At 36.5% G+C, this 13,912-nt stretch overlaps 1 protein-coding gene across 1 annotated transcript; it reads right to left on the bottom strand.

Moving 5' to 3' along the window:
- Positions 1-667: 667 nt before the first annotated feature.
- On the bottom strand, positions 668-12,630 carry LOC131625398 (uncharacterized). Its single transcript, XM_058896260.1, has 4 exons — positions 12,571-12,630; positions 12,419-12,478; positions 3,433-3,492; positions 668-1,330 (listed from the first exon to the last, which is right to left on the bottom strand). The coding sequence occupies exons 1-4, from the start codon at positions 12,628-12,630 to the stop codon at positions 668-670; spliced, it is 843 nt and encodes a 280-aa protein (XP_058752243.1).
- Between the last annotated feature and the right edge of the window lie 1,282 nt (positions 12,631-13,912).

The raw sequence follows: 13,912 nt of genomic DNA, 5'->3' as shown, positions 1-13,912 counted from the left end.
ACTCACTCCATGACAGTATATTCTTCACCTATTTGTTGTTTTAAAAAATAGTTTGTTACCGCGCTAACGGTCGCATCAAAATAGTTTTGATAGTTGTCGATACCGATATTATTATTCATGTTTTTAAGGAAAAGAAAACATTATGGTTAATTTACACCACGACGACCGTAATTAACGTCACAACACATATATCGACCAAAATCACGATAGTCTTTATGCGATCACTACGATATCACGACCGTTACATTATACTCCATGGCAATACATTATTTCTTCTTTTTTTTTTTCTTCTTTTAAGTGGAACATCCAAGGAAACATATATGATGATAAAACGGAATTGAATGACAACACAGTAGTCCAATACTTTATAAGCATTTTGTCATGATTAAGAACATAAGCTTACCATAACCAGTTAGTACTAGAATAATATGCACACTTGAGATGTAAGAATCTTAAGACAAGCATTTTACAAAGGCATTGGAATTTTCCACTATAAATAGCTTACTTGTGTGAAACTAGAAACCTTTACGAGATAGCAACTTATCCATGCAATAACAAACATGACACTTAAACTTAAAAATTCTGAAATAAAATTGCATTAACACCCATGCAATAACAAATTTTGAAACTTAAAAAACAAATACTTGCATTATTATAATCAAGTTAATTAAACATCAAAATTTTGAAGATATTCGATGACTTCTTGAACTAATGAAGAATCACAGCTTAATTGAGTATGTATACAACTTTGATTATATAGCATATATGTCTTCATGTGAGAAATTTTGTACTTGTTTGATCCCTTGATATTCATTATCTCAATCATGCATGATTGAAGAGTAGAAAAAAATTTATCGGATTGTTGACAAGAAAATTCATTGAATGCTCTTTGCACTGCATTCATAAGTTCATCAATTAAGTTCACTGGTTCCTGTTGTTGCAATGACTGGATGGCATTGAAAAATCCTAAGTGCGAGACATTCAAATCTAGCGAATTCGGAGGTTGACAAGTCATTTGAATGTCAAATCCATCTTCACTTGCTGCTCTATAAAAATCTGGATCATTTTTGGCAATATGCGACCTTGCATTATCTTGTTCAATGTAGATTGTCTTCCCTACATCTTCTCTTGGCCACATACTCTTGATGGCTGGTAGTACTTTACTTATTAAAAAAGCTTCATTCACCTCTCTTGTTACAAAACTTATAGGTTTCCTTTCTATTGTCCCCGCAACTCTATTGACGCTACTTCTTCTAGCTGGTTGTTCATAAACAAATGGCAATATATCAATCTTTCCTGAGAATGTCACATTTTTTTCATTGTCAAAGGTCTAGCCACAGCAGCTAAGAACATAAGCTTACTGTAATACGGTGAACTGACTTTAAAGGAAATGTGCGGATGGCAAGAGTCGCCACCGACTTTTATTTTATCCAATTAGAAAGGCTAAAAGAATAGAAAAAGACCTTTTAAAGATTTTGAGTTCGGGGGGTAAGTTATACAAAGGGAAGGTGTAAGGCACCCTTTGCATCCATGGTTATCCATGGGCTCTTAATTGCTTAGCTCACTTGTTTGTTTGAATTGTTTGAAAAGTGTCGTGTGTGAATAGTAAAAAGATTTCGTTAAGGATTTTAGCTTGTAAATAAGCGTAGCCTTGTTTGAAAGTATTTGAAAAGGAGGTGTGAAAAGTACTTTGAATTTTGAATTGTGAGCAAGCAATTGAGAACTACCTACCCTAAGTTCGTCTTTCTTGTTCTTTAAGTCTTTCGGGCGAAAGGGTCTATCCATACCATGAGAGGGCAGGAAGTCTTTCAATTGGATGTTTAAGGGTCGTCGAGAATAATCGATCGCCATAAGACTGTCTCTACCATAAAGAGGGCAGGTAGTCTAAGGGAAGGATATAATAGTCATTTAAGGCATCATGCGAGGATACCTTAGCAATTGAGACAATCATCTTTTAACGAGGCAACTTCGAGGGAGTTTCAATAACTTTAAGGCAACATTGCTTTAGGTATCCTCGGAATCGAGGGACTTGACTATTTTAGGCAACAAAATTAAGGCAACAAGGCAACAAGTGATAAGGCAACAGGCAACAAGAAGGGTCACCCTAAAGGTGTGTGGGTGCAACATTCACGTGATTAAATTCAATTATTTATCTTGTAATTAGTTATCCTAATTCAGTTCAGGCTTGCACTCCCTAAGATTACTAACCACAACAATTAATATTATAAAAGCATAAATAAAAATTTCCTACGCTATTACAATAAACACCTGCGGGGATGGGGGAAATTAAAACAGAAAATAAGAGAAATCAATAATTAGTATGAACATCTTCGAATGCCTTGATCTTCCTCGAACCCTCGATTGACTCTGAAAATTATGAGGAAAATAAATAAGGGTGAGTGTAGGCGGAGTTCTTTAACATTTGAAAGTAAACCCTAATTTACATTTTATAAGGCAAAAACAAATAATACTAACAAAAATAATAATTAAATAAGGACTTAGCTTTTTTTATTGGCATGGCGCGTGGTCGGAGGACCGTGGTTAACCCTGAAAATTAGGCATGAAGAAGAGAAATGTTAGTGCATTTAAACCTCTCAGTAATTATAACGTAACGTATCAAAAATTAAAATTGCAACAATTTAGGCACACAAATGAACAGGCAAAACCCCAAATGGGGAGCAAGTTAACTAGGGTTAATGGGCAATACCTACCAGTAAACCTAAGACTATTAGGGTTTATAAATGAATCGAGGTTAACAAACCTAAAAATTAATTATTGGTTTCTAAACTTTTAAAATCGGCTAATTCTGATTAAAATAATTTAATACTTAACTAAATTAATTAATTATCAAACCTATATATGTTTTGTAAACTAATTAAAAACTATATTAGAACAAATTTAATAATAATAATAATAAGAAAAAAAAAAGTGACTAATTATGAAATTTTATATAAACCTAAAATAATAATTTAAATGGTTTTTAGTTTTAATAAAAGGTTTTAAAATAATTAACTAAAAAAACAAATGAGAGAGGAAAAGAAAAAAGAAGGTGGAACTCAGCTTTGGATTTTGCGTGATGCACTCCTGGTCCATGTGTGGGCTAGAGCATTGGAATCTGTAGGAAACAAACATATCAAACGAATAAAAATTTAAAGGGCGCAGCCAGGGATCGAACCTGGGTTCTGAACCACCAACAATATGTCTTCTGGCCAATTGAGCTGTATTGATTCCTTGTTTAACTAATCAATCAAGAGCTAAATATATAAAAGTAATTATTAATGGCACAAGTCAAAATAAGCAGCGTGCGTGGGCCCCTGAGACGCTGACCGACAAATGGGACGGAGAGAGAAAAAACCAGAGTTGTTGACTGGCCAATAGGATTGTCACGCGCGTGGTCCAAGGTTCTTGAGCACTATTCATCATCTTCTTTACCATATTAGCTGCGAATTCACTTGCCTTTTTTTTCGCAGCTAACGTCGGATTTCCTACCACCTGCAAACAGTGACCAAACCAAACAAATAATTGCCCAGGTCATATAAACGAGGCCTTGCGCGCTTCGTGGTGGAGTTAGTTTTGGCAGATACGGCACGTAAAGGTGAAAACGAAGGCGAAGCTTTCTTGTGCCCTAACAATGGTGGTTCCATGTTTTTGCGTCAAAGCTTTGTTCTAATGGTTCTAATCGTCTATAATCTTCGTCCTGAACTCAAATATGCGGTTAGATCGAATCGAAACATGGCAAAACAAACGTATGAAAACTTAGCACATGAATGAATATGGTGAGCATGATGCGCATGTTCCAGACGTCACATGGCTTAGTAAATGATTCTACCTTACCCTATATTACCTCTGAAACGCTTTGGGACGGTTGCTTGGACCTGGAAAGAGCTGGAACAAGGAAAACGAATTCCTCACCTTTCTTTTACTTTTTGCACTTTGGAACCCTTATTTTTCTCTTGATTTTTCGTCCAATTTTCGTGTCCTTGCCTTCTGAACATGCTGAGAATATATATGAGAAGCTTTTAGGTTAAGATTTGGGCTTGGACCTTGGTTTGTTTAGAAAGAAAATTTTGTGTGAAAATTAACTAAATCTTTCTATTTTTTGCCCTAATGTGTATCTCTCTCTTTCTAATCCCTTAAATCACGAAATTTTGTCAATATCATGATGTTTGGATGATTGGATTTGATTGGGGAACAAATCTTTGATTAAAATTAATTTTCTATATTTTATAATGTTTTATTATCACTTAAATGAATTAAAATTCAAATAAATAACAATAAATATTATAAAAATAAAATAATTAATTAAAATGTATTTTAAAGGCCCATGGTCTTGTCTAGAATCCAAAAGTTAGGCCCAAAGATTCAAAACATCAAAATTCTCCATTTTATATTAAGTGCACTTCCTCAAAATCGCCCAACTTATGCAAGCCATAACTCTCTCAATATTTGTAATATGAAGATGTTCTAGGACTTTTTTGGAAACCTTGAAGAGTCCTCTAACCAATGTCTTTGGTCTCATGTCAAAATAGTTTTCCATGCTACTTGTATGCGCTTTTGAAAAAGATGACTTTTGGTTGATCTTCAAAAGGACCTATAATGTTTTGAGTCATACCTCTCAAATGAAGCATTTTTAGACTTGGCATGTGAGAGACAAAATTGTAGAGAATTCAATTTCCTTCAAAAATGAGCTTTGGATGGGAAATTTCTGATGTTCCATGTGAAAGTTATGACTGGTCAAAGTTGGGTTGACTTTCTCCTTAAAAACCCTAATTTAGAAACTTAGGTTTTTGATGATTTTGGAGCTTTCCTTGATGCATCATGATCAATCCTTGATAAAATGATGAATGATACTTCATAATAAGGATGTTGACCAAAAATCAGAAGTTTTGACAGTGGTTTGACCATAGTTTGACTTTTAGGTAAACCAGTCGATTATTGATCGTTTGAACTGTAGACTGAGCAATCTTATGAACCAGAGCTTGAAAATTGATGTGAGGATTCTCTAAGCATATGAGAGACCATGGGATCCACTTGAGGTATCAGAAACTGATTTTACTTTGAGAAGATCAAAACCCTAGTTTGAGGGTTGTCGTTTAGGAGAGAGGCTGCATGCTTCCTTCTTGTATATCTTTGAGCATTTGAAAAGTCAAATGGACTGAAATATGATTAAATATGATGGGCAAATTTTGGGGTAGGACAGCTGCCCCTGTTCAATCTTCTTATACCTGAGGATGTAGATTGGCTTGTGTGTCTGTCGGAATCTGAAGGTAGAAGAGGATTGAACACTAGAATACCCAGGAATTTGCCCTAGCTGGAGTAGGGACTTTTTGTAGGAGATGGGCTTAAAGATGCCATCCGGATTCTTGGGATTTGATTGTGATGGGCTTAAAGATGCCATCTGTTTCGATAAGTTTTGAAAGTCAGAATGAATCGTACGTTAGATTATATCTGAATTTGAAGTGTTGAGAAGTAGTTGTTGAATGTTAATCGTGTCATTTCTGTTTGTAGTAGGTGAATTAGATCTTTGAGAGTTGATCGTGTCAGCACCGTTCGTAATACCTGAATTAGATCTTGGGATGTTGATCGTGTCAGCACCGTTTGTAGTAACTGAATTAGACCTTGGAAGAATAATCGTGTCTACAACGTTCGTGATGATAGAATTAGACCCTTGTAGGTTGATCGTGTCAGCACCATTCGTAGTAACTGAATTAGACTTTAGGGGATAATTGATCGTGTCCACACCGTTCGTGATGATGGAATTAGATCTCTTAAAGGTTGATCGTGTCAGTATCGTTCGTAGCACTTGAATTAGATCTTGGGAAGATGATCGTGTCTACACCTTTCGTGATGATAGAATTAGACCCTTGTAGGTTGGTCGTGTCAGCACCATTCGTAGTAACTGAATTAGACTTTAGGGGATAATTGATCGTGTCCACACCGTTTGTGATGATGGAATTAGATCTCTGAGAGTTGATTGTGTCAGTACCGTTTGTAGTACCTGAATTAGATCTTTTAGAATGATCGTGTCATCACCGTTCGTAGTAAATGAATTAGATCTTCGAGTGTTGACCGTGTCAGTACCGTTCGTAGTAGCTGAATTAGATCTTGGAAATTTGGAGATTTCGTTCATTTGTCTGTACCTGTATTCTGCAATAGGTATAGCAATTTTATTTTATTTTATGCAATGTCATGATGCATGTGTTATGTAATGAGTCCCTAAAAATAAATGAGAAACTTTGTATGTTATGCATGAGTTCATTATGAGGTAATGTATGCGATGTATGAATATGTTTATGATTTATGGCGTATGACTATGATTTATGGTATTTGACACATCTTGATTGAGAAGATGGATCTCTATGTCATTGTTATTTTGATGTTTGATCTCGTCTTGAAGATGCTCAGCTGGGAATTTATGATTCTTGCTTGGGGATGATCAGTAACTTGATGTACCCTGATTGGGGATAAGAAATATTGATAAACCATGTTGGAGGAGAGCCAAGTGTCGGGGAACCGGCCGTGCTGAAGATATGAACTCTGTTGGGGAGCTATGTCTTTTGTTGGACGAGTATGTTTGAGGATATCTTCTTTGAGGATTACTCTGTGGGGATATAATCTTGTGAAGTCGACTCTGTGGAGAAGCATGGATGCCTTGAACATTGCCCCCAGTGATTATAGCACTTGCCATTCCTGGACTCGTATTGATTGGAAAACACCAATGAATATTGATCGAAGCGTTGAACATGCCTTGTATAACTTTTCCCCAGCTAGTAGGAACTTGAAGAGATTCACCTCGCGAGGACTTTATGAGATGTGCACTACGGGCGACATGCCCCTAGTACTTAGTATGATGCCCCTGACTGATCGGGAAGTAGCTTCAGACCCACTTGGATGCATGCCCCTGATTGTTTTGGCACCCTTGAGAGATTCTCAGCATCTTGACTTGTTTGCCCAGATTGATCGGGAAATAGTTTGAAATCCACTTGGGATGTATGCCTTTGACTGTTTGGCATTTGAGAGATTCTTCGAATCTTGACTTGATTGCCCCAGATTGATTGGATGAGAAATAGTTTGAAACCCACTTGGGATGTATGCCTTTGACTGTTTGGCATTTGAGAGATTCTTGGAATCATGACCTGACTGCCCCAAGTTGATTGGATGAACCATGTCATGCCCCTTATATACATAAGGGACATTACTTCTAAAGTGATCTTGTCTGTCGGGATAACTTTCAGTCATTAGTTGTACCATGTGCAAATTCTTCCTGATGCTAACATTTGAAATTATGTAGAAAAATATGTTTAATAATGAATTCATGAGATGCAATGCATACGTCTGTCTTGAGTTTTTGAAAAACATTAAAACTGGAGATGTAAAATCGTGATATTTATAAAAACATGATGTTTGTAAAAAAAAAAAAACAGGATATCAACCTAGCATTTGCAGTAAACCTTAAGGAGTCGGGATACCTTTTTGGTGACAGTATGCTTTCCAACTAACCATGCTTCAATTAGGACTTTCAAGGGTTGTAACGTGGCTTGGTTCACGGTTTAAGAAACAAAGGATAAAGGCTCAAAATTTGATTGTACCCACCCCTCTTCGTGATGATCTTCAGTCCTAAGCTCAGTTAATTCAACTTATGCATTCAGGTTCCAAGAGACTTTTGGATTTGCACCTTTGATAATGATGATGGTTCGCAAGAAAAGAGAACTTTTGAGATGGCAGTCACTTCTTCCTTTTGGTAGTCACAACATTGTGTTGTTCAGGAATTTATTGACTTCTCCTTTTTCATTTTTTTGATATCCCTAACTTTTGCCTGAACTGTCTATTTTGAGTTTACAGTCAGCGGGATGCCTTGATTTTTGCCTAAGTCTTCTTTTTGATTCTTGACTTAGCAGGCTTTTCTTTGTATATATGTTTTTTCATTCATTTTTTTTGAAAGATATTGACTGCCTTGCTTAATGATTGATGAACCATTATTGGCTTTTGATTGACATCTCCAACACTTCTTTGATGTGTGCGGATGAACGCTTGTGATTGAAACCTTTGTTGAAAGGTGTACTGAATGATTCTCTTAAAATAGAATGCACAGCCAAATTAACTGAGAACTACCCTGCCCCAGGTTATGATCAAGGGTTTTAATTAGTACAAGAAAGAAACTTCAACTTCTTAGGCTCAAAGGGGTTGACGAGGGATTAAAATCCTTATATCTCCACTGTTTAGGAATTAAAACAATGCCTGTACATCGTCAGCATAGTCTTTTCGAAAGCATATTGTATGAGGTTGCGGTATCGTTTTCGTCATCCTCCCTCAAAGGCATACAGCTTTAGCAGGAGTCGAGTATCACAAAACATATGCAAAGTAAAGACGCAATTTAAAATGAGTGATAGCGAAGTAATTTATTCAAGACAAACATATGCAATGCACTGATGATGATTATTAAAACAGATAATGTCTATCATGAGTCGAATGTTTAAACAAATAGGAAAGAAATTGCAAATGAAAGTAAAGCTAATGATTCAAAAGTTCGTCCGTCTTGACGTTAATCAGTCTTGTCATGCGAGAAGTGATCACATTAGGGGTCTCAGGAATGTTGAATTTAATTTCCCCAGCATCGATCATGTCTTGGATCTTATTCTTCAGTGTCCATCAATTGTTTGTGTAATGTCCAGGACTATTAGAGTGGTACGCACACCTCGCATTAAGTTTTTAGCCAGGAGTGGAGGTGTTAGAATTCTTAGGAGCATCCTTCAGAGTAATCTATCAGATGTTCAACAGATGTCCTAATGCTTGAGCCAGTGACATATTAATCTGGGTGAATTGACGCTTAAGCGTGTCTAGCTTGCGTCGTTGTTATGGAACTGGTGTAGAGATTCAGAGTATCCGGGGTTCGAGCTTCCGGAATGCATATCTGATAAGAATGTTTCAGAAGTCTGGGGGTCAAGCTCCCAGAATGTTCATCTTGTTGGAACTTTCAGAATGTCCGAGGTTCGAGCTTCCGGAATGTATATCTGATTGGAATGTTTCAGAAGTCTGAGGGTCAAGCTTCCAAAATGTTCATCTGATAGAGATTGATTTGTTGATGGTATCTGTCTGACCAGTTGGTCAACCTGAAAGGAAAAGTCAGTTCTATGTGATGTTATGAATGCAAATGCAATCTTTTCAAGGATCTTTAGGAATTTAGTTAGCAACATTAGAAAGTGATTTGGTCGCGTCTTTGTCTGAAGAATTCTGACTTTCGTCTTTGAACGTTCCTCTTTGAGAATCAAGCTCACCATATCGAGTGGGTCATCGCCTCTGATTAGGGATACTTATGAATTTGAAGGTACATGGCTAGTGGAAAATAAATCCTCTTGCCCCTTGATAGGTACTGAGTCTCTGAATTGGAAGGTATGTGGCCAGAGGAAAATAAATCCTCTTGCCCCTTGATAGGAATTCAGTCCTTGATAAGAGCACCTAAAATTGTGCGCCCTAAATCCCTAAGATCCTCGAAAGGGTTAGTTAAATCATGTTATGCTTATGATGTCATGATGTCATGAATGTTATGCGAATGTAGTTCGTTAGGCACAGCGTGAGGTAGTGAGGGCAAACAAGTCCTTTTAACAAAACCTGCAAGGAAACGAAAGTTAGTAGCAAACACAAACAAGTCACACAATTTTCTTAGGCTCGGCTTGCATGGAGTTTAGATCATATGTGATACCCTCCACCAGAGGTATTTCTAAGGATAATGATGATATCAGCAACGGGTTCTATGAGTTATCCAGAATTGTCAGCCCTTCTAAAGCACCCTCGGACATGATACATTCGCATCATGCAATGATACTTTGAGAAAGGACCTATCTGAATTGTAGCATCGGGTAGCAACTAGTTCTCAACATTTGTCAAGAGTAGTCCCCCCACTATGTTCCTAAAGGCCAAGATGGGTTAAGGGTAACTAAAGGTCCTTGAGCTCCGGCGCACCCAAAGACACATACATAGACCCCCCTCATTTGAGAAAGGTGTGCATATGTTATGGAGTCCTAACTCAAGTATGAACTTCATATTGACTCATCTCCCACATATGTGAAAGAGGTCGCCATGACTATGCCACTCCTAATCTTAAGTGTTCTTGAATCCGGGAATAGGATTCGTCCTTCATTTAATTCCCAAAACGCCCCTGAAAAATAAAACAAACAAAGCAAACAATAGAAAACATTTAAGTGAATCCTAAACTTTTAAGGTAACCCCTCTTTTATCGATCATCCCCAGCAGAGTCGCCAGTTCTGTAATACGGTGAACTGACTTTAAAGGAAATGTGCGGATGGCAAGAGTCGCCACCGACTTTTATTTTATCCAATTAGAAAGGCTAAAAGAACAGAAAAAGACCTTTTAAATATTTTGAGTTCGGGGGGTAAGTTATACAAAGGGAAGGTGTAAGGCACCCTTTGCATCCATGGTTATCCATGGGCTCTTAATTGCTTAGCTCACTTGTTTGTTTGAATTGTTTGAAAAGTGTCGTGTGTGAATAGTAAAAAGATTTCGTTAAGGACTTTAGCTTGTAAATAGGCGTAGCCTTGTTTGAAAGTATTTGAAAAGGAGGTGTGAAAAGTATTTTGAATTTTGAATTGTGAGCAAGCAATTGAGAATTACCTACCCTAAGTTCGTCTTTCTTGTTCTTTAAGTATTTCGGGCGAAAGGGTCTATCCATACCATGAGAGGGCAGGAAGTCTTTCAATTGGATGTTTAAGGGTCGTCGAGAATAATCGTTCGCCATAAGACTGTCCCTACCATAAAGAGGGCAGGTAGTCTAAGGGAAGGATATAATAGTCATTTAAGGCATCATGCGAGGATACCTTAGCAATTGAGACAATCATCTTTTAACGAGGCAACTTCGAGGGAGTTTCAATAACTTTAAGGCAACATTGCTTTAGGTATCCTCGGAATCGAAGGACTTGACTATTTTAGGCAACAAAATTAAGGCAACAAGGCAACAAGTGATAAGGCAACAGGCAACAAGAAGGGTCACCCTAAAGGTGTGTGGGTGCAACATTCACGTGATTAAATTCAATTATTTATCTTGTAATTAGTTATCCTAATTCAGTTCAGGCTTGCACTCCCTAAGATTACTAACCACAACAATTAATATTATAAAAGCATAAATAAAAATTTCCTACGCTATTACAATAAACACCTGCGGGGATGGGGGAAATTAAAACAGAAAATAAGAGAAATCAATAATTAGTATGAACATCTTCGAATGCCTTGATCTTCCTCGAACCCTCGATTGACTCTGAAAATTATGAGGAAAATAAATAAGGGTGAGTGTAGGCGGAGTTCTTTAACATTTGAAAGTAAACCCTAATTTACATTTTATAAGGAAAAAACAAATAATACTAACAAAAATAATAATTAAATAAGGACTTAGCTTTTTTTATTGGCATGGCGCGTGGTCGGAGGACCGTGGTTAACCCTGAAAATTAGGCATGAAGAAGAGAAATGTTAGTGCATTTAAACCTCTCAATAATTATAACGTAACGTATCAAAAATTAAAATTGCAACAATTTAGGCACACAAATGAACAGGCAAAACCCCAAATGGGGAGCAAGTTAACTAGGGTTAATGGGCAATACCTACCAGTAAACCTAAGGCTATTAGGGTTTATAAATGAATCGAGGTTAACAAACCTAAAAATTAATTATTGGTTTCTAAACTTTTAAAATCGGCTAATTCTGATTAAAATAATTTAATACTTAATTAAATTAATTAATTATCAAACCTATATATGTTTTGTAAACTAATGAAAAACTATATTAGAACAAATTTAATAATAATAATAATAAGAAGAAAAAAAGTGACTAATTATGGAATTTTATATAAACCTAAAATAATAATTTAAATGGTTTTTAGTTTTAATAAAAGGTTTTAAAATAATTAACTAAAAAAACAAATGAGAGAGGAAAAGAAAAAAGAAGGTGGAACTCAACTTTGGATTCTGCGTGATGCACTCCTGAAGGTCCATGATGGGGCTTCGCTTCTTGGTCCTTCGATCAAGATTAGTAGAGATCCAATGGATAATACTGGGGGTTGTATGGTGGTCCATGTGTGGGCTAGAGCATTGGAATCTGTAGGAAACAAACATATCAAACGAATAAAAATTTAAAGGGCGCAGCCAGGGATCGAACCTGGGTTATGAACCACCAACAATATGTCTTCTGGCCAATTGAGCTGTATTGATTCCTTGTTTAACTAATCAAGCAAGAGCTAAATATATAAAAGTAATTATTAATGGCACAAGTCAAAATAAGCAGCGTGCGTGGGCCCCTGAGACGCTGACCGACGAATGGGACGGAGAGAGAAAAAACCAGAGTTGTTGACTGGCCAATAGGATTGTCACGCGCGTGGTCCAAGGTTCTTGAGCACAATTCATCATCTTCTTTACCATATTAGCTGCGAATTCACTTGCCTTTTTTTTCGCAGCTAACGTCGGATTTCCAACCACCTGCAAACAGTGACCAAACCAAACAAATAATTGCCCAGGTCATATAAACGAGGCCTTGCGCGCTTCGTGGTGGAGTTAGTTTTGGCAGATACGGCACGTAAAGGTGAAAACGAAGACGAAGCTTTCTTGTGCCCTAACAATGGTGGTTCCATGTTTTTGCGTCAAAGCTTTGTTCTAATGGTTCTAATCGTCTATAATCTTCGTCCTGAACTCAAATATGCGGTTAGATCGAATCGAAACATGGCAAAACAAACGTATGAAAACTTAGCACATGAATGAATATGGTGAGCATGATGCGCATGTTCCAGACGTCACATGGCTTAGTAAATGATTCTACCTTACCCTATATTACCTCTGAAACGCTTTGGGACGGTTGCTTGGACCTGGAAAGAGCTGGAACAAGGAAAACGAATTCCTCACCTTTCTTTTACTTTTTGCACTTTGGAACCCTTATTTTTCTCTTGATTTTTCGTCCAATTTTCGTGTCCTTGCCTTCTGAACATGCTGAGAATATATATGAGAAGCTTTTAGGTTAAGATTTGGGCTTGGACCTTGGTTTGTTTAGAAAGAAAATTTTGTGTGAAAATTAACTAAATCTTTCTATTTTTTGCCCTAATGTGTATCTCTCTCTTTCTAATCCCTTAAATCACGAAATTTTGTCAATATCATGATGTTTGGATGATTGGATTTGATTGGGGAACAAATCTTTGATTAAAATTAATTTTCTATATTTTATAATGTTTTATTATCACTTAAATGAATTAAAATTCAAATAAATAACAATAAATATTATAAAAATAAAATAATTAATTAAAATGTATTTTAAAGGCCCATGGTCTTGTCTAGAATCCAAAAGTTAGGCCCAAAGATTCAAAACATCAAAATTCTCCATTTTATATTAAGTGCACTTCCTCAAAATCGCCCAACTTATGCAAGCCATAACTCTCTCAATATTTGTAATATGAAGATGTTCTAGGACTTTTTTGGAAACCTTGAAGAGTCCTCTAACCAATGTCTTTGGTCTCATGTCAAAATAGTTTTCCATGCTACTTGTATGCGCTTTTGAAAAAGATGACTTTTGGTTGATCTTCAAAAGGACCTATAATGTTTTGAGTCATACCTCTCAAATGAAGCATTTTTAGACTTGGCATGTGAGAGACAAAATTGTAGAGAATTCAATTTCCTTCAAAAATGAGCTTTGGATGGGAAATTTCTGATGTTCCATGTGAAAGTTATGACTGGTCAAAGTTGGGTTGACTTTCTCCTTAAAAACCCTAATTTAGAAACTTAGGTTTTTGATGATTTTGGAGCTTTCCTTGATGCATCATGATCAATCCTTGATAAAATGATGAATGATACTTCATAATAAGGATGTTGACCAAAAATCAGAAGTTTTGACAGTGGTTTGACCATAGTTTGACTTTTAGGTCAACC

This window comes from Vicia villosa, unplaced genomic scaffold, assembly GCF_029867415.1.
Source record: "Vicia villosa cultivar HV-30 ecotype Madison, WI unplaced genomic scaffold, Vvil1.0 ctg.000212F_1_1, whole genome shotgun sequence".
Lineage (NCBI taxonomy): Eukaryota > Viridiplantae > Streptophyta > Magnoliopsida > Fabales > Fabaceae > Vicia > Vicia villosa.
Note: the sequence above shows the minus strand (reverse complement) of the source record. Positions and strands in the feature narration are given on the sequence as shown.